Source organism: Manis pentadactyla, chromosome 10 (genome assembly GCF_030020395.1).
Source record: "Manis pentadactyla isolate mManPen7 chromosome 10, mManPen7.hap1, whole genome shotgun sequence".
Classification (NCBI taxonomy): domain Eukaryota; kingdom Metazoa; phylum Chordata; class Mammalia; order Pholidota; family Manidae; genus Manis; species Manis pentadactyla.
The window spans coordinates 13,841,003-13,861,476 of record NC_080028.1 but is presented as its reverse complement, the minus strand read 5'-3'; the positions used below and the strand labels follow the sequence as shown (position 1 = coordinate 13,861,476).

The 20,474-nt window shown below is 48.1% G+C and overlaps 2 protein-coding genes across 4 annotated transcripts in view; one reads left to right on the top strand and one right to left on the bottom strand.

The window, feature by feature from the left end:
• SYN3 (synapsin III) overlaps positions 1–20,474 on the bottom strand; it is a 448,045-nt gene that overhangs the window by 224,256 nt on the left and 203,315 nt on the right. The gene's annotated exons all lie outside the window — the stretch shown is intronic.
• The window catches only part of TIMP3 (TIMP metallopeptidase inhibitor 3), a 55,523-nt gene continuing 43,398 nt past the window's right edge, over positions 8,350–20,474 (top strand). Inside the window, exon 1 of the mRNA XM_036902847.2 lies at positions 8,350–8,759. Coding sequence (XP_036758742.2) covers positions 8,639–8,759 — 121 coding nt within the window. The 5' untranslated portion in view covers positions 8,350–8,638. The remainder of the gene's footprint in view (positions 8,760–20,474) is intronic.

Genomic DNA, 20,474 nt, shown 5'->3' with positions numbered 1-20,474 from the left:
ATGTAATTTTCTGTGGCAGCCAGCCAGATTCTGAGTAAGGAAGGGCACACCCCCATCCCCAGAAACTGCCTGCTGTGTCTGCCTTCTCTCCACTGCAAACCAGGCAGAAGAAGAGATGCATTTCACTTGTTTTCCGACAAAGCTCCCTCCCTGGCCCTTGATGGGTCGGTGCTATGTCTCCCTCTGCTTAGTGGTGTCATACAAAGATTCAGAGCTCTGAGCCCTCAGTGAGAATGCAAAATACATGGAGGAAATAAATCACTAGCACTTCAAATGCCCAATGAACATAAGGACATAGTGACTTTGCAGTCTCCAGAAAGAGAGTGGGTTTGTAAAGAGCCCTCTGGGCCTAAATCACAGCTCTGTCACTTTGTTCCTTGTAGGAACCTGAATGTACAATTTAACTTTTTCAAGTCTCAGGGTTTTTGTTTGTTTTTTGTTGTTGTTATTGTACCTTCTGACCCCCTTCACCCATTCCCCCACCCCTTCTAACCCTGTAGCCTCTGGCAACCACTAAACTGTTATCTGCATCTATGAGCTTGGTTTTTTGGTTTTCTTTTGGAATTTGTACTTTTTAGATTCTATGTACACATAAGCTCATACAGAATTTGTTTTTCTTTGTCTGACTTATTTCACATAGCATAATGCTGTCAAGGTCTATCCATACTATTGCAAATGGCAAGATGTTGCTCTTTTTTATGGCTGACTAATAGTCCATTATATATATATTGATATAATGTAATATATAAGATACAGATTTATTGATACAGGTATATCAATCACCATTTCTTTATCCACTCATCGTATTGATGGGCACTTGTAAATATGCTGCAATGAACATGGGGGTGTAGATATCTTTTTGAGTTAATGGTTTGCCTCAGTTTTCTTGACTGTAAAATGGACACAATGTAATATCTATTATTTAGGGTTGCAAGGATTAGAGGAAACCCTGTACTGAAAGTAACTTGTACACAGCTGACACTCAACTAATGTGAGTCCTCTTCCATTTTTCTTGCTTAGAAATCTTTTTCAGCTGTTCATCCTAAGGCTGATGAATATTACGGGGCGGGGAAGTAATTGTTTACTGTATATCTCATATGGGCCCAGCACTGAATTAGAGCAGCCTGGAGAGAAGGAAAGGTGATGAGGTACTAAGGCATCTGATTTCTTATCTTGTCACTCCCTGGCCAAAGCCATCACTTCAGTAAGAATTCCACAGTATCTCAGTGGAAAGACCTTTCTTATGATGACCTCAGTCCCTGTGTTCTGACTCCACACACACCAAAGCAACCTTCTGATGAGGAACTAGCTTTGCACAAAGCCCTCTGTGATCCTCAGGAGGAAAATCTGGGGGTCACATTGATAGGAATGCCCCAGCCTATATGACAGTTAAATGTCTCATTGGGAACAAAGACAGTGGCACTGTAGTTGGCTTGCTGGTCTCTTAGGAATCAGGTATCCCTGGGACCAATCAACTTTGGGAATGATGAAATTTACTTGAGTTTCTGGACCCAAGAAGCTGGATTCCAGAATCTCTGGAACAGTGAGTTGTGAAGGTGATATGTTGAACTTGCCCCCTCCACCCATTTTTTTCCCCTGTCATTCACTGGATTATTCTATCAATATTTGGTAAGTGCCTATGATGTATAAATGCCGTGCTGGGCATTAGAGAAGCTCCTGGATTTGCTTGCTGCCTAGAGGAGAGAAAGACATATTGCCCACTAGGGGCAAGAGAGTGAGGGTGGTGCCGGGGTGGAAATCTGGAGGCTAGGGCATGAGTGGGAGGGGCACAAGGGGGAGAGGCCTAGGAGGTGGGTCAGTCCTGGTGAGGTAGAGAGGGGGTCAGGAAGACACCCATGAGGTGGTGATCTAGCTGAATCTTGAAAGATAAAGGAATCCAACAGATATGACGGAAGAAGGCAGGGAATATATTGGCAGGGCATGGATGCCAGGCAACGAGTGCAGAGTGAACAAGCTGCCGTGGCAGGAAGCTGAGAGGTGGAACATTAAGGGTTGGAAGACGGGAATGAGGGCACAGGTCTGGGAGGTAAGCAAGGACAGGGCCTGCTGCTGCGTAACTTGAGGGGTAGTAATCACATTGTGTTCTGGGTGGATGGTCTCCCTCTGTGGCACCCTGGGAAGAGCCAGACCACCGATGGCCTTGTATGCCTTTCTCTGGAGTTTAAGACTTTGTCCAGAAGGCCATGGAGAACAAATGAATCATTTCAAGCAAAGGACAGCATGACTTCAGACTTCAATTTGAAAGACTTTACACGAGCAGCAATGCAAAAGTTGAATTTGATAGAGAAAGACTCTGGACGGGGTGAGCAGATATGCAACTAACAACATGGTCAGGCAAGAATCTATGGGGGCCTATCCAAGGCAGAAATGGTGGGAATGGGGGGAAGCCGGAAGAGATGTGTGGAGTGTGAATCTACAGGACTGGGTAAATGCCACTGGTGGGGACGGGCAATGCCGCGGGTACTGAGGGAAAAAGACATTGATGTTTGGATGCTTGGAGTCTGAAGAGGCCATGGGACCTCGGGGTGAAATCATCCGGGGAAGCTGGATATCGCCCGGAGCTCGGAGGGCTGCTTCTGTTTGCACCGCTCATGCCAGCACACAGCGGTGGGTGGAAGCAGGGAAGAGCACAGAGGCTCAGTGGGAAGGGACGGGAGCCCAGTGCAGAGGGCTGAGAAACGCCTACACTACAGTGACAGCAAGAGCCTGCAGAGTCCGCTGAGGGAAGGAGACAGTACAGTTGTGGAGAGGGAGAGAGAACCCAGAGAGAGCGGAGTCTCAGCAGCCGAGTGCAAAGGATGCGAGCAACGGCGTCAAATGCTCTTTGGACCCTCCCTGTAGCACAGGGAGCTTTAGTTCCAGAAGGTTCTGCTGAAGAGAGCTCAAGTATCCCGGCAGAAACAGGATCGCCAGCCCAGTGTGACAGGAGAGCGACCAAATGTCCATCCTGTTCCCTCCCAACCACGAGAGCACCCGGCTGGGACCCTCATGTGCGTCTTCTCTGCAAAGCTGAATGTGCAACCTTCAAAGAAACCACAAAGGAGCTACTCATTTTTTAAGGAAAAGCACATGACCTCCAAAGGCATAAGGAAGACATTAAGGCAGGGTCGAGGAGGAGAGGTTCTCGCTCCGCTTCACATTACCCTTCATGGAAACAATCCACTGACTGAGCACACAGTCATTTAAAGAAAAAGAAAAAAGCAAGAGCTGGAAGATTAACTCTGTTTCCCATCTCCCACCACCCCAGAAAACACGGGCACAACATGTCTGTATGGTGCATATGGTGTTTTCTGGCTTAAAATCCCTGGGAGTATCTGGGGGTGGAAAGAAACAGGAAAACCCCAGGATTCAAGTGCATGTGGCTAGAGACTCTTCCTGAGGGGTCTTTACTGCCCAGCAGCAGGGGGAGAGCTGAGGCAAGAGCCAGGCTCTGCAATTTTACTGCCTTGAAATGGGCTCCAGATGGAATCGAGGAAAGGTGGTTACTCCCTGTTAGTGCCAGACGCAGAGAGAACCTGAAGACCTTTGCGGAGCCGGGCAGCGGCCCCACTGAGGGTCTGGCCCGGGCTCATGGCGGTGGGTGGACCAGGGCTGTCTGGTGCTTGGAGAAGGCTATTTTGAATGTAATGGCTTTCAGATGGCCTGTGGGTTTGGGGGAAGGCACTGTGGCTCGGGTCTGGAGGGGAGGTGCAAGGAAGAAAGGAGGTGTCTCTCTATGAGACAACACAAAAGACACATGTTTTGTCAGCACCTTTTCCGGTTTAATTTCCGGAGGCCAGCTCTGCCCTGGAAGAGTGGGGCTGTGGCATCCTCTGCTGTGTTCCCAGATCTTCGCTGTCCCCACTAGCCCATGATTCACCAGTATGTAGCTTTGCAAGAGCATGTCTCCCCTGGGTTGAAACGTGGCCAGTTCAGGGGTGGAGGAGTGGGCAGCTGAGGACCTAGACGGGATGCTGACTGAGGCAGATGCTCTGACCACTGTGGACAGAGGGGTTGGCTTCACCCACTCCAAGGCACCCGCATCCTACTGACTGATGTGGAACTGCCGCTCTCGCCTTCTCAACGAGACAGACTGCAGGCTGAGGGGATGGGTGTTCTCTGGCTTACAGCGCCCCCTAGCACTGGCCAGAGGGAAAGGGCTCTGTGAGTTCTTCAAGCAGCTACTACCACCTGCCTATCTGAACACTGGGGAGGAGTCCATGGGGCCCATCAATTTGACTCATTTAACCAATACTTACTGACTTCTTTGTTACCAACGTTGTCCACGAAAGGCTTACAGTCCAGAAGGTAAATGATCACATTGCAGTCAGCTAAGTGGTATGAAAGAAAGAAGAAAAGGGTGCTGTGGGGATACATGGAAGGGTAATCAGAGAAGGCTTCCTGGAGGAGGTGACACTTAAGCTATGATCTGAAGGCAGTACAGAAGTTCAGTGAATTTTGGAAATAAGGTATGGAGACAATAAAATACCTATTTCATGACTTTTTTGTGCTTAGGATCCAAGAGGCAATCAGATGAACAAGTAATTATAATGGGGCTGTATCGGAAACAAGACCCCCAATCCTTACTATGCCTTTGCCATCACAGTCTTTGTGTTTAGCCTGAGCCTTGGAGAGCAGAGCAGAATCGGAACTCAGAAGGTGTTGACTGATGGATATGCTTCAGTTCTGGGCACATTCGATTTGTCACTAATCAAATGGCAAGGTCTATCTTTCCTTCAGAAGCACTTACCTTGTCCTTGTCCTTGAGAATTACCTGTGGGATCTTACACTTTTCAAGCCAAGGGGGATCTTGGAGACCATTGAGTTATATCTTTCATCTAAGAAATACGGAAATTGAGGCCTGGACAGGTAAGGTGACTGGCCCACACGTGCAACTATACTTCTACAGCAGCTTTGGGAACAAATCTCAGGTCTTTTGCTTTTTTTTCGCTTCAGCCTCTTTGTGTCCCCCAGAAAGTTTCATGCATCTCTTTGCAGCAATATGTTTGGAATGTTTTCAAAAGATATTTGATAATAATTTAGAAAGGGGAAAAATAAGCACACAAGAGATAAATCTCTGAGGAGTACAGAGCTGTATTTGTTCTGATTGGCTCAGAGAGGATTATTATCATGATAGAAACTATTTAGTCAGTACAGGTGGAATTCTCCACCTCTTTACTGGGCACTGTACAAGAAACTCTGAAATGAACTCATCTACAGATCTGAAATACAGATCTGAAACACATGATCTGAAATGCAGGTCCAAGACTGCGAGTGGCTGGGGTTTCTAAGACTAGAATGAAAGGATTAGGACATGTGTTTGCAGATGAGGGGACAGAAGTCCACAAGTGTGTGGGAAAGTGCCCAGGCAAAGAATCAGACAGCTGTAGCCCAGTCTTGGCTCTGCTGCTATCTGACAGTGAGACTTCGGGCCAAGTCCTTCACCTGTATGAATCACATTTTCCCCACCCTAAAATGAGGATGGTAGTTTCTGAGGTCCTCTTCTAGGACCTATAAATGTCTATGAGAGACTTCCCATAGATTCTAGCATCCTATAACCTATTATGAAGGGGTAGACATGGACTCACTTTTCCTAGAGAAGTTCTAGGAAAGGGAATACTAGGTCAGCCAGGTAGGTTTGAGGACAGGCCAGATAGATTTTGAAGCTGCCTCAGTTCTTTGGAGGTTTATAAATCTATCATTGATTGTTCTTAGCTATCATCAAGAGAAAGTGGGAGAGCCAGTATCTTCAGTCTTACATTAGCCCATGTCCACTCTGTCTAGATTATAAAATGGACTTGAAAAATCAATTCTTACATATTATTAGGTTCATGGATACCATGACATATGGACTGATGGCTGTGAAGTCTGCTGGCTGGAGGAGCTCACCTTGGCAGGAGGGTCCCCCCCACCCCCCCACAAGGATTTCTGGACCTCACTCTTTCTCTTCTTCAGTGTGGGGACTGAGATGACCTCCCATGGGTGGGTAAACAGGAGGCCCCTCAGGTTAGACCTTAAGGAGAACTTCCCAACTGAAAGGGAGGCTGAACTTCAAAGACACCGCATGGACCAGTTTAGGACAGGGAACGAGAGGAAATAAAGCAACAGGTAATTTCATTATCTTTCAGCTAGAAAAACAATCAGATTACTCTTGCACTTACATACTTAAGCAGTTGCCATAATCAAATGTTTCAGGTGCTTTCTCTAAGAAGCCCACTGCTTTAAGTTCAGCAAAAGTTATCTGCCTGATACTCTTATTCCAGGCAAGACTTCCTTTGGAGAAAACATTGGCATTTTGGACAGAACCATTAACTAAAAAGAAAAAAAGACAAGAGAGGGCCTCTAAGACATAAGATGCTTATCCAAAGTGGATGTGGTCTGGGAAGGCTTATAAAACCTTCCACATGACTGGCACTGTGCAGGGAGAAGTGGAATTCTCAAATCCCACCAAGTATGCCCTTGTTCAACCTGGATCCTTGGAGTGGCTCAAGACTCACTGGGCTACCGGCCATACCCATACCCACATCTCCTGGGAACCTATTTTGTCCCCTGAGGGTTAAAAAGCAATGTGGCCAAACTGCTCAGGCCTCAAAGTGTTTCTAGGGTGAGTGGGAAATGACACAAGCATAACCCATGTGAACGTGCTGGCGTGAACGTTCAGAGAGGGAAAGATCTCCATGGGGTAGGCTACAGTTAGAGTTAAGGTGGGAGGGGCCACACAAGCTGGGAAGGGGTGAGGCAGAAAAATGTGGAAATTAGATTTTCTTCCTTAGAGCTTAAATTTTTAAGGGGTGGGGGAAGGAGTTTAAAAAATGTTCTTGGAAATAGCATTTCCAATGAAATTTCCTGTTTCTGTCATCCCAGTATCACTTCACGGAGGTATAAATAGAGGAGTTTCTGAGAAAGAGTTAGAACTTGCATTTCTGAGCAGTGTTCCTTGTCCTTATATTGTTCCTAACTTTCAGCATTTCCATAGCCAAAACATTCAAGGCTCTTTCTAAATGTCGTAAGTTGGGAGAGAAAGGAAGAGAGATGTAAGAGTAGGACAGAAGCCTCCAGCTGCAAAAGGGCATTTGCAGTTAAAGCTAACTGCTGCTAAAGTCTAGGGAAACAAACATCTCTCTGAAGGTGGAAATGAGTGAACTGAGTTCCTGGCTGGTTTCCAAGTCATGCCACCTTTCTGCACCAGTTTCCTTATCTGGAAAGTGTAGATATTTTGTGTTTTTCCTGTCTAAAAGGATCCTTGAGATAGAATGAGGTGAGGTATAGAAAATAGAAGGCAGAATTAAGATGTAATAATAATGACAGTCACAGTCTAGTTGTTATCAATTATCCACTTTAGCTAGTAGTTTAGGATCCTGGGTAGCTCCCTAGGATCTGGTGTTACCCCAGCTGTGGATCAGTCCAGCCCCAGTTCTTTGCTGAAGGATGCCCACCTGTCCGGCCTAGGTTGGGTTCCCCTCTCCCCCTGCCCTTTCTACTTGCTGTTTTTCAAATAAATTCAAGAGCCTTTGCACATGCTGTTAGCCCCGACTGGTGATGTCGCCTCCCAGATTGCCACACAGCTGATCCTTCTTGTTCCATCTCAGCTAGGATGTCATCACCTCAGAGAGACCTTCTTAACTCTTCCACCGCAAGCAGCACCCTCCCCAGTCAGTTCTAATCCATTACTCTGTTTAGTTTTCTTCCTAGCCCTGTCACCATAGAAAATTACCCTGTGTATTCATGGATTTTACTGATGTATTGTCTGCAAGTTCCTTGGGAGCAAATACTTTGTTTTGCTCCTCCCGGCATCCAGAATACTTCAGTTTACTCCTAAAGAGCCTGGGGCTACACTGGGCTGGGCTGGTAAAGACAGCGCCAAAAGGCGGAGGGGCTTCCTCCCGTCCAGGACAGTCGGGGGTGATCACCTTTCCTCTCCCGCCTTGCTCTCTCCATAGATGATGAGGAATTAGCCTTTTTCTTAGCCTTTCCACCAGGCCAGAGCTGCCTCTGACCTGTAGAGAGGCTGGTACTGGGGTGGGTAGTAGTTGACTTCGGTTTGGGTCAGAGGCGTCCAGAGAGCATGATGGGCGTGTGACGAGAGTGCAGGCGAGAGAGGGCACGGGGGCACCGTTCGGGGCCCACTCCGCGCGCGCGGGTCGGAGGCGCGTCCCAGCCCACCCACTCGCGTGGCCACAGCCGCATTATTCCCTATAAGGATCTGAACGGTCCAGGGCGGCCCCGCCCCGTCGCCCCGGCCCCGCCCCCTTTTCGGAGGGCCGATGAGGTAATGCGGCTCTGCCATTGGTCGGAGGGGGCGGGTCCCTAGCGCCCTCCAGGGGGTGCCCGGGGGGCACGCACTATATCACTCGGCTGCAGGGCAGCGGCGCAGAGCAGGCAGCCGGCGGGCGCTCGGACGGCTCACCTCCTGCTCCAGCTCCCACTCCTTCGCTGGGAGAGTTCTCCAGCCTGCGGAGTCGTGCGCCAGCGCCCAGCAGCCTCCCCGCGCCCCTTCCTGTCCCTCTGGGCACTCGGAGGGCAGGGCGCCTGAGGCCAAAGTTGCCCCGCACGGCCGGGCGGGCGAGCTCGAGCTACAACAGGCCCGCCGGCGGCGCTCGCAGCAACTTTGGAGAGGGGAGCAGCAGCCCCGGCGACAATGACACCCTGGCTCGGGCTCGTCGTGCTCCTGGGCAGCTGGAGCCTGGGCGACTGGGGCGCCGAGGCGTGCACATGCTCGCCCAGCCACCCCCAGGACGCCTTCTGCAACTCTGACATCGGTAAGCGCTCTGGGTGTCCCCTGCCGCGCCCCCGCGGTGCCCACTGGCGCGCTGCAGCCCGGACTAGGGCGCTGCTCCGGGTGGCATGGCGAGCCCCGCTCCTTTCTCTGACTGGGCTTGGGGCGGGAGCTCTGGCACAGCTGAGTGGAGGTGCCCTGTAGATAAAGCCCACAGTAGCGGAGCGAACCCACTTACACCCTTTGCTGTCCAGTAGGGGCATGAGGTCCCTATCGGTCTTTCTGACATATGGAAAATTCCCCTTTAAACCTCTGCGGGTGGAAGGGTTGGGGAAGAAGAGTGGGAGAGAATTCCTAAAACTTGGAATGCGGACTAAAGTACCGGGATGATGAATAGTTTAAAAAAAAAAAAAAGTTGCAAGCCATGTGCACAGAAAGTTGGAGACAAAACTTGAAGTTTTCTGAGTTTGTGTATCTCCTGTGCCCACGAAGTTCATTCTTTTCATTGAGATACAATCCAGCCTTGTGCTTCAACAGGCTGCCAAGTTTGGGTGGATTTAAGGGGAAAAACGAAGCGAAAGCTGTGCGCCTGACCCTTCCCCGGAGGAACTGCATTTCAGAGTGTTGATAGCAAGCAGGAGGTGGCGTGTGTGAGGGATCACTTATCACAGAGCTGTGAGAATTCACAGGAAGGCTATTTTTTTTTTCCTTGAACGTGTGTGGGGAGGGGGAGACTAAGCAGTGGAAAATAGATTTGTCACTCAAAGAATCAAGGTGCCAAGGGTCACATCATGGTGACAATTCGAAACTGGACTTGGTATCTTCATTAGAATGACTCAAGTAAGCTGTAGAACCAGTTTTTATTCGAGGGCCTTGCAAGTGTCCTGGGAGAACTTGTTTGGGAGTGTCCGGGACACTTGTGTTTTGATGGCCAGACGTGGAGTAGCAGCTGGAAAACTTCTCTCTGCTCCTTTCCAGCTCATAAAGCATGCAAGTCCAGCGGCCCCTGCTGTGTGTGTGTGTGTGTGTGTGTGTGTCTGTACTCGGCCTGGGGGTGGGGTGGGACACAGTCTAGCCGCCCTCTGCCTGTGTCGATTCAGAGGTGAAGAATGGAGTGTGTGTGTTTTAAGTACAGTCATAAAGAAGAAGGAAAATTTTCCACTGGGTCCTGAGTGAGGGCCTCTACAAGTGTGCTGTGCAGGGGAGGAGGGGAGGAGACAAGGGCCTGGCAGGAGGGGACAGCTGAGGTCAGGAGGGGTGCACCACTGGTGGGCCTAGGCAGCTGAGGAGAAGTCAGCGAGGTGGCTGTGGTGACCAGAAGGTCGTCCAGTTGGCAGACGAGGGTGTTTATGTGACCTGGGGTCACCCTTGCTAGAGGTCTCCTGGGACTGGAGGTGTGTGCCCCTCCCTGTCCTGGGGGAACCCAGCTGGCCCCTGGGCTTGTGGATTGCCTAGAAGGATTCTTATGGGTTGCTAGAGGCCTGGGAGGTTTTCTCCCTTCCCCTCTGACAACCCCCACCCACATCGCACTTGGCCTGTCCCCCCTCAGCCCTTTGGTGACATTCCCACCTGGGTAGTGCTGGGAGCTGCCGCTGCTGGGGGTGAGTTATGGTCTTGCTCAGGGAGGAGCACGCACTCTGGCCTGGGAGGCTGACAGGTGGAGGGCGGGCATCCTCTTCTGCTTGGCAAGAGCCCGGATGTGTTCACTTGGAGTTCTCGATGTGTGAGAAGAGGGAGACCTCATGCCTTCCCCTTGCCCTTAGCTTTTGGCTTCCCACCTTGGAAGTTCCCCAGGGAACATGGAAACAGGAGCATGGGACCCCACTTCCGAGGAGGGCACTGCCGGACTGTGTTTACTGCTTAGGCTTCTTGCTGTGGGTCTGGGCGAATGCAGAAAGTTTCTTGTAATTTCTCTGGATTATTCAAGAAGTCCTCCCAAATCCACCTCTCCTTAATAAATTGCCCAGAGAGAAGCTAAGTTATCAGGGCGTACCCACAGGCCAGAACATTATGGTAGCAAAAAGAAAAGAAAAGCAAAAAAAGTCTTCGATACGCTGGCACTGATCCAAAACCGTTCTGCCTCAGCGTGGCGCACTGCACTAGTGGCAGGGATGAGATAATGCTTTTAAAAATGGGAGGTGTGTATGGGGGCTGCTTGCTTGTTGACCTCCACTGTCTTCAGGGCCTTGCTGGCATCCAGCAGGTGGCTCCTGGTTCTCCTTGCCTACAGCCTTTCTGGTCTCCAGTCTGGGTTAGCTCTGCCCCCTCCGCACCCTCTCTGTAGGAGCTCTCCATTCCCCTTGACCCCTACGACCCCAACAATCAATGCTGTAGCCCATTAAAGGTGCTCAGGCCAGCCCACTAACTTCCTCTTCCAGAACCTTCCTGGCTGGTTTTCTCTTCGTGGCTGGATGCGATGTTGCCAGGCAAAGGGCACGGCCTTCCTGGCTTGCTTTTCTCTAAGGGACCCTCCATAGCCTTCCTCTCCTTTCTCCTCATCAACAGGTATCTCTTTTTGCCTTTCTCCCCCAAGACGCTGGGGATTGGCACTGCCTTCTGGGTGAGGAGGAGTTAAGAGGTGTTTCTATGGCAACTACAGGCCCGGCACCCCAGCAAAGTGTTTAGGAGAAGAATAAACTACACGCTGGTTTATAAAACCAGTGGGGGAAAGAAAAGCACTTGGCAGCAGTCAGGGTGCCTGTGGCCCCCTCCCCACCAGTCATTACCCCTGAAACTCCTGGCCGAATCTTGACTCTGGGGGAGGGTAGAAAGGGGGTGGGGATGAAAAGGCAGCTGTGGCCAGGCAGATCCTGCTCCAGCAGCTCTGTCCAGCCAGGAAGGGGTGGGCAGTGCCAAGAGCCTTCTGAAACTTGCTCTGTGTGTGTGTGTGTGTGTGTGTGTGTGTGTGTGTGTGTGTGTGTGTGTGTGTGCTCGTGCGTGCGTGCATGTGTGTGTGTGTGTGTGTGTGCGCGCGCCCGTGGGTTGTAGAGAGAATTTTGCTTCAGAAAGCCAAGGCTTTCTTCCTGGCCTTCTTTGCATGGAGGGAAGAGGCTGAGCCACGCAGTGCTGGGGGCCTGCCCCCGAGCCTGATGGGAACTGGAGTGAGGGGGCCCGGTGCCAGCCCTGGAGGATGGTCTCTGGATCTCTCTGAAATGTGACACGGACGGGTGCCAGCGGATTCTTTCAGTATCAGAGCTGAAGTTGTGGTTTTAGCAAAGAAGCCATTTTCAAAGAAGCGGGATCCCTTCCCTCTCACTCACACACACACAGTTACACTCTACCCTGAGCTTTGTGACTTCAGGAAAATGAAAAGGATCAGGCTTCACAGAGGAGCCAGCCACTCGGGGAGGGGACCCAGGCTGTTGACAATCTTGGGAATCATGGAAAGAGGAGAGCTGCCCTTCAAAGGAGGAGGGTAGGGGTTCCCAGACCTGTGCTGGGCACAAGCATTTCCAGACCCTGTGTCTTTCTCCCACTCACTAATCTTAAGAGTAGGTGTTACACCCATTTTTTCAGATAGAAAACATTGAGTCTGTGAGAGGTGGTGCCTGCTCAAGGTCATCAGCTACTAAATGGTAAGACTAAATGCATTCTTAGTTACGCCATTCTTCAAAGATCTTTCAACTTTCATTTTACCCTTGATATTCTAAGGAAGTGACCCTTCCTGGGACTGACATGAAGTGGACGGTAAATATTTGAAGAACGCTTTACGTACTGATTTGGGAAGTTTTCGTTAAAAATACGAAGACAGCCAAAATGGCCAGAGGTTACATCATCTTAAGGAATATTGTAATTATTATAGTAAGGTACAAGTAGAAGTAAAGGAAGATTTTTAATGTTCTTTGGCTATTAGAACTAGAAAAGACCCTCAAAATCACCAAGCCAAAGTAAAGCTAATGGACACAAAACATCTTCAGTATTCAACCCTTTGTTGGGGGTGATGAGTTGGGGCTGCCCAGGGCGAGGTGTCCAGTTTATGCAGACAGCCTGGGTGATGGGAGCAAAATGAGACACAATCAGGCGACTGGGTCCTAGCTGGCGGGAGAAGGTGCCTCTTCCACAGTTTTGTGTCTCTGTGACAATCCCTGGATAGATAAGGCTAGAAAAGTGGCCACAGAAGTGGCTGGGGTGGAGGGACTTTTGTTAGTTTTGCAGGAATAGCAAGAACCATTCAGCTCTGCTGCTGAATGGCACATTCCAACAGGTTCATTAATTAAAAACAAAAACAAGAACACAATTCTCCATTGCATTTGGCTTTTACCATTCCAACCAGTATGGACAAGGAGGCCCCGTCTTCTAGATTTTGTCATAGTCAACTCCTGGGTGGCCTGGACAGGCAGTGTGGGGTGGCGGAAAGGCTGTGGGGTGGGCAGAACTGGGCTGCCTCTGGGGCTGGTTGGCTGTGTGCTTAGGCATGTTAGGGTGTCTTTAAGCTTTAGGTTCCTCATTTATAAAAGGGGAATAATAATTTATACCACCTTGGCCCTTTAATTTTTAAAGTTACAAGTATTATATGAATACGATCTATATCCATGTATATATCTGTGTGTATATCTATGTCTATCTAGCCATCATCCATCACCCATCCATATCTATCTGTCCATCTATCTAAAATGAGATAACGGTAAAGTCCCTTTTGATCACTTCCTCTAATTCTAGCTTCTTCTCCAGACCCTTTCCTCCCTGTGCATTTACCTACATAGGTAAAATTTATAGTAGTTTTTTTCCCTTGGACACATGAACAGCAGAACACTACAAATAGTGGAATACCAGAAAACACTCTGATTTTTTAAACTGAACGTGTAATTTTGTTTAGAAATCATTCTCAGTTAATCTATGTATAGATCTACTTCATTCTCTTTATGTATAGTATTCCCATAGAACTATAATTTTTAAAAGCTAACCATTATGGAGTGACTATTAAGTGCCAAGCCCCATAGCAATAATTGACATGCATTAACTCACCTGATTCTCAATAGCGCTACTGTCATTTCCACTTTACAGATGAGGAAACTGAGTTTAGAAAAATTCGATAACTTGTTCAGTGTCATACCAGAGCCTGTATTTAAACCCCTGCAGCCTATCTCTAAAATGTAATCAACTACTGCACTATATATTAGGCACATCACATATATATATTACAATCGACCACCATATTACTATATCTCTGTAAGTATAAGTATATATTTAGCCATTCCCTTATTGATAGATATCTAATTATCTAACAGCTTTTCATCTTTAGAGCGAGCACTGCAACCAAGTCATTGTATAATCCTCTTGCTCTTGTGTACAAATATTTCTCTATGGCAAGTGTACGATTGGAACTATTGGACATAATGTATCTATATGTCCATAACAGGTATGTGCATTTCACATTTTAAGAGTTCCTGCCAATTTGCCCTCTGGAGTGGTTTTCTTAACTCAGTTATTTTTGGATGTGCAGCTTCATGAAGAGAAGGAACGATTACAGCCCTGCATTGTAGACATTTCCATTTGTCTCTCAGATGGGACAACAGCTTACAATTTTTCTTGACTTACTGATTTTCTTTTCTTCTTGCTTATTCTTTTGCCCCTTTGAGAGGGGGCAAACTTGAGGCCACTTAGACCAAACTGATGGGAGCGTCGTTAGAGGGAGGGAAGGGTTTGTGTGCCAGGAAAGCAGCCGCCCTGGACTCGTTGCACTTTTGGAGTAATTTAACTCAAGACAGTTTTATTTTTTTGCTTTTATAATAAACCATGGGCCTTTCAATACATCCGGTTGCTTGACTTTGAGGTTTGACATGAACCCAGGTTCAAGCCTATGTGGCTGTATTTTAAAGACATGTGCATAAGGTTTAATTTGCTGATTCAAAGATGTCCCTAGTTGTCTGGCTCTGGCCAGGCTCATGGTGGCAGTGAGGGGACTCATCCCTTTGTACACCGACTCCCCTTGTCATTGCATTTGGGCAGTGCTTGGATGGGAACAGTGGGATGGCCATGGGGACGGGGACTGACTACACAGAGGGAGGGAGGGTGGGTCCCAGCCACGAGAGATGCTGGGGTCTTGTCATTATGGGAGGGAGAAAGGCTGCTTTAAGAGAGAAGTCCACTGTCCTGATTACAGTCCTTCAGTGGACTCTTGGAATATCATAAAATCGCTCTTACAAAGGCCAGTCTGGCTCCTGCCCCCTTCATCCTCTCACCACTGACCCTACCAGCTGCAGCTGCTCATAATCTCTATGGGTCTTGACCACGCCGTCCTTTCAGTTTTGAACACCCCTCCCTAACTTACCATTCTTCGGGTCTGCTTGGTCCCATTTCCCTGCCCACTCTCTCTGGCACTGGTGCAGAAGAACAGTTACCCCTTGCCCAAATTTAAAACCCACCTTTCATACACACTAAATTCTCTGAAGCTGCCTGGAGAATTCCCAAAGGGGGTCATTCTTTGGGAGAGACCTCAGGGCTCACCCAGAGGGTCGCATCCAACCCCTCTGAGAGGGAGGCCCCTGTATGCTGCCTGCATCACTTGATAAGTCCAGTCACCTTCTGGACATAATAGTCCACCACCCTCCTGGAGAAAAAAACCTGGAGCTTTCTAAGGGCCACCCCAGCAGGGAATCACTGCCTTCACTGAGGTGCACCAACTATGTGCCAGGCACTGGGCCAAACTCCTTACTTGCTTATCAATCACCCTTGAGGTGGACATCACCCATCCCAGCTGCCTGGTGGGTGATCTGAGGCTGCAGAGGTAAAATCGCTCATCTAAGATCATACTGATAAGAAAGAGATGCCCCGGAATCTACACTTGCTTAGTTTATTCTCCAAATCGGTACCGACCAAGGCCTAGGACTCTTTAGATATGGGAAGATGCTTCCCCTTCTGCAACTCCCTGCCCATTGGCTTTCTGACTCGCTACTCTCCCCTCTGTATGCTGCTCTTTGATTTTCTTCCAAAGCCAGTCTCTCCAGTCCCTGCTTCCCTGCCGCCCCCAATTTTATTACAGTATGGCCCTTAGAAAGCCTAGCTTTGAGCCCTATTTCTAATTCCTAATCCAATGCTCTTTCCCCTGAACCAGTGTTCCCAGCCTTTTCGACACCAAGGACTATTTTTGTTAATTTTCCTTCAATGGATTTCCATGTTTGAAAAAATTACCCATCACATTTCATGTGTTGAGCATTGATTATTTTCCATTAAAAGCAGTTAAAATGTATCTATAGCTGCTGATACTAGCCAGTTATTATTCTGACATACTCATCTAATATACCAATTAACTGCAGCCAAAAGCAAAGAAACTTGGTGTCTTCTGAAGCCTGGGGAGCCTCCTCATGGGTCACTGTGTGATATCAGTTGGTTTACTGAAGTGCTGAAAACAGCTCATGGGCTCCTTGGTAGACCATTGTTCTTCATCCCTTCGAGAATGGTTCTTTCATTCCACACCAGTTTACCGTCTCTCCTCTGTGTGGAGAGAGGTCCACGTTTTTTAGTCTTGTGATCACTCGAGGTTACCCACGGTGCAGAGAACAGGGCTGATAGAGGTAGCAGGTCACTGATGGGTCCTGATTGAGTGGCATACCCTCTCAGAGGAGGTGGCATGTGTTCAGGTATTTGTACTAATCTCTACAGGCTGGAGTAGATGCGTACTGATTCCAGCTAAAGGACTCACTAAATAGCATTTGACAGGAGGTCACAGGGTGTCTATCTCAGCCCTAGTGGAACCAAAAGGCCTTTTTGCTCTGTTGCTAAAAAATCAGTGTGTGGAGGAGGGAAGGGAACCCTAAGAAACTTTCCTGATGCATTTAGTAGCCATCTGTGAGGGTGGGAGGCTTTGGCTGCCACAGAAGGGACTGTCTATGCTGCCTAACACCCAGTTTTGATTTATGTTCATGTAAACCTTATCACCTAATGACAGTATCATGGCACAGAGAGTAGAGGTGCTAAGTATTCCCAGGCCTGTGGCTGCCTGGTTTCTTGTCAGGGTAGGGAAGAGAAGAAAAGCTGTAAGATCTGGCCTCAGAGAACCCAAGGTCAAATTCAGCTAGTGGAAAAACAGAGCCCTTGGATGACAGGGTATGGGAGGGGAAGGGGAAATCCTGAGCAGACCAGAGCCATTCCGGAACCAGGGACCTTAAATATTGCATGGCAATTATCCCCTCCCCTCTGCCCATCTTTGATTCCTCTTGGAATGAGAGCGCTAGGCACTGGATAGCCCAGCTGCCTGCAGAGAAGGGTTGTTTGGTTCAGAAATCTCCAGGCTCCTGCAATACCCCGGGTTAATGCATGCAGAAGGTGAGCCTTGCGACCTGGGTCAGACTTCATGAGGACATGGTTTCGTGATTTAAGGGATCACTGGTGTTTGGCTAAGGTGCTTGGGGTTCATGAGTTAGGAAGGATTCCTTTTTGACCTACACTTGATCATGGTGAACAGACTCATAGCCTTTGAGATTTAGAAACACAGTTCTTGTGAGCTCTGCTCACAGGCTTAGGTAAGTTCTCCGGCCTCAGTTTCCTCATCTGCAAAATGGAGGGAACATTAATAATAGTATGTGTGTGCCACACTGGATTGGTGATTAAGTGAAATAATTCAAGGAAAATGGCTAGCATAGAATCTCAATAAATGGTAGGTTTTAGTGGCAGTGTTGTTAGAGCATATGGCAGAGTGGGCATTCTCACTTTATTTTTGGTGAGGAAAATGGGGCTCTGAGACGTGTGACATTTTCAGGTTACATACAGAGAGCTGAGTTTCCAAGTCATGATCGGTTGACCTCCCCGCCTCCAAGTCTAAGGCTTTTCCACCATCACACTGCCTCCTATGAGACAGAGGAACAAAGTTCTCTACTCTGTATTTTCCTAACTCTCCACATGATAGGGTCCTAAGTCCACTTGATCTTATCTGATGATCACAACACGCTGCTGAAGCAAGCTGGACAGGAGGTCATCACTGCTATTAAACAGATGTAAACAGGAACACTGGGTGTGGTTCAGGGGCTCAACCACACAGCAGATACATGGAAACGGTACTGGGACCCACATTGTCTGAGGCCAAGTCCTCTGCCCTTTCCAAGGATCAGGTGCCACGCTTCCCCTGCTCCAGCTCGTCCCCCTGGACAGGCACGGGTAGATGATGCTGAAGAGCCAATGGGAGGGCCTGGGAAATGGATCGGTGACCCTGAGCTTGGATGCCAAGTCCGTGCCCTCGGTGCCCATCCACCTGGGGTTGGGTGGGCCCTGGCCGGAGTCAGGACCTCTGGGCTCCAGTTCTAGGTCACCACCTGATTCTGGAATCACCTGGGTGACATCAACTTCCCTGGGCTCTTATCTGTAAAACAGCAGGACTGGCGGTATGGTATGTATGAACTTTTAAAAATATTTATAGTATATTTGTAATAATTTTAGAGTAATATTTCCCTGACTGCTTACTAGATGTCGAGTTCCCTTGGAAGGGGCTACTAGTCTAGCTGAATAATTGAGCACCTAAATCCATCAATGACACCTTTTAGGAGGTATCTTCTGTAGAAATATGGCCTATTAAGATAAGAGTCAGGATCTCTGTGGTTGTAAAAGTGCATGAGGGCTTCGACTCAACAAAACCACTAATGAGCTGACATACTTCACTGGGTGACATATTTGACCACCAAACTTCCTGCTGGAGAAGGGCTGATTTGCCAAGCACATAGCAACCTTGCAGACCTAGTCGATGGCTAGAATGAAAAGTCAAGGTTACTTCAGTGTGTGATTGATGGTCGGAGGGCTTGGCAGAATTCTTTTGAGCCCTATTAACACCGCTACTGAAGCTGATGGACAAGAGGTGGGACAGAGACTAGGTATTTGTCAAAACAAGGCCTTCCTGATCCACAGGTGCTACCAGAAAATTTGGCTAATGGCTTGGCTCAAACATGTGTAGCTGAGAAGACATCTCATGAAAGACCAGTTCAGATGGAGACCTTTGTTTAAGATGTGTGGGAGTCGGTGGGACCTTTGTTCACAAGAATGAGGAGGAGGTTTGGGAGACCCAGATCAAACATTTGCCCTGTTGGCTAATCACAATCCACTCCCCTCTACGACAATAGGACAGATACCCCCCAGATCCATGACTGTAGCTTCCTGATGAAAATGTTCACCAGAAGGGCTGAGCAATGCTGCAGAACCCAACATCCATGTTTGCGGGTGCATTTCTGAGCAAATGGGTATGACAGGAAAAGGCTGCACCTGAGGCGAGCAGGTGTCAGTGTGAGTTCCAGTTCCTTCTACGATTGATTTTCTCTTGACTTGGGTTTCCTTATCTCTCATGTAAGTCAGATCACAAACCCAAATGTCTGCAGAGGCCAGTCACAGAATCTGAATGTTTGTATATGAAACATACTGAAACATTACTCACTTGACCAAAAAAATATATATGTGGTTCCCTGGTCTCCTGTTTTCCCACCTTGGAGGGATACTGGGTATTAAAAATATCTCTTTATTATAAGAAAAGCAACAAAGCAGTGGGCAAATGGGATGATAAATAGCAGCTCATTTTTGGCTTTGGAGTGGGGGAGACAACAGAGAGTGGTGGAGACTGTGGCGAATAGAAGAGTCCATGCTCCATCTGAAGGGAACAGCTGGTATCCAGCTCCAATCCATCAGGATGTGAGTCCAGTATTCCCAGATCTCTAGTCTCCCAGATTTCCAGATAAGCTAGAAATCCAAAATTTTAATGCAAAATCTCCTGATTTTTGAATGGTGGCAATTAAGAAGAAATTGTATATGGGCCAGATTCAGCCCTATAGGTTACCAGTTTTATGACCTTGAGTCCAGAGGATTTCTTGAATTTCCTTTGCGTTGAAGAATCTGAATGAATAAAACCAGCTGCTTTGTCAGGCAAAATGATGTCCCTGATCCTCTGTGTCCCTAGAGAACACTGCTAATGTGCTTGTTAATGTACTTTGCACAGTTTCTGAGCTGGTTGAGAGCGCAGGTCCTCCAGTTAGATGTCTGGTTCAAACCTTGGCTCCATTAATTACTAGCTGTATGATCCCAGGCACATCGATTCTTCTCATCCTCATTTTTCTTATGTGTAAAATGGAGTACTCTTAACCTCATGAGGTTGTGGGAGAATTCATTGAGATTCTTGGGAAGTCACAGGCTTGGCCCCTTGCCTGGCATGTAGTAAGGGCTTGATAAATGTCAGTCACCATACTGTCACTACGTGGTACCTTCCCCTACACGGTAAGCCAGCTGGAGTACGTGTCTTACCGCTTGCTGCCTGATGCACGGTAGGCATGAGATAGAAGTATCTTGAATGAATGAGGACATTTGAGAAAGACCAAATGCCAGCCTTCTCAGGCAATAGTGCCCTTAGCTCCGTGTGTGTGTCAGAGAGAAAGAAAAGAAAAGTGAGTTTTGACATGTTGGGCACTGACCAGCAAAATGAGAAAAAGCTGTTATAAGCTGCTAAGGTAGCATGCTAAACAGTGGCAACTATCTGGGAAAATAAAACCAAAACCATCCTTTTCTAACCGTGAAGGCACAAGCGAGCTTGGAAAACCAGAGTGCAGATGTCCCCCCTCAGGAGCTGACGAACCTGCTAACATCACGGGATGCTTTGGCAGCTTGATGGATTTTATTTATTCAGGGCCCCTTTAAGTCAGAGCAGATTCCTGGAGGCTCTTAAAATTTAATGCCCCACCTGGATAGTGAACATCTGTGTTTTATTTTGCTTAAAAATGTTCACCCCAAATAGCTCAAATTCCTCTGTATCCCTCAGAGAAGAGTTTCTTACCAGGTGCCTCATAAGCAGGGA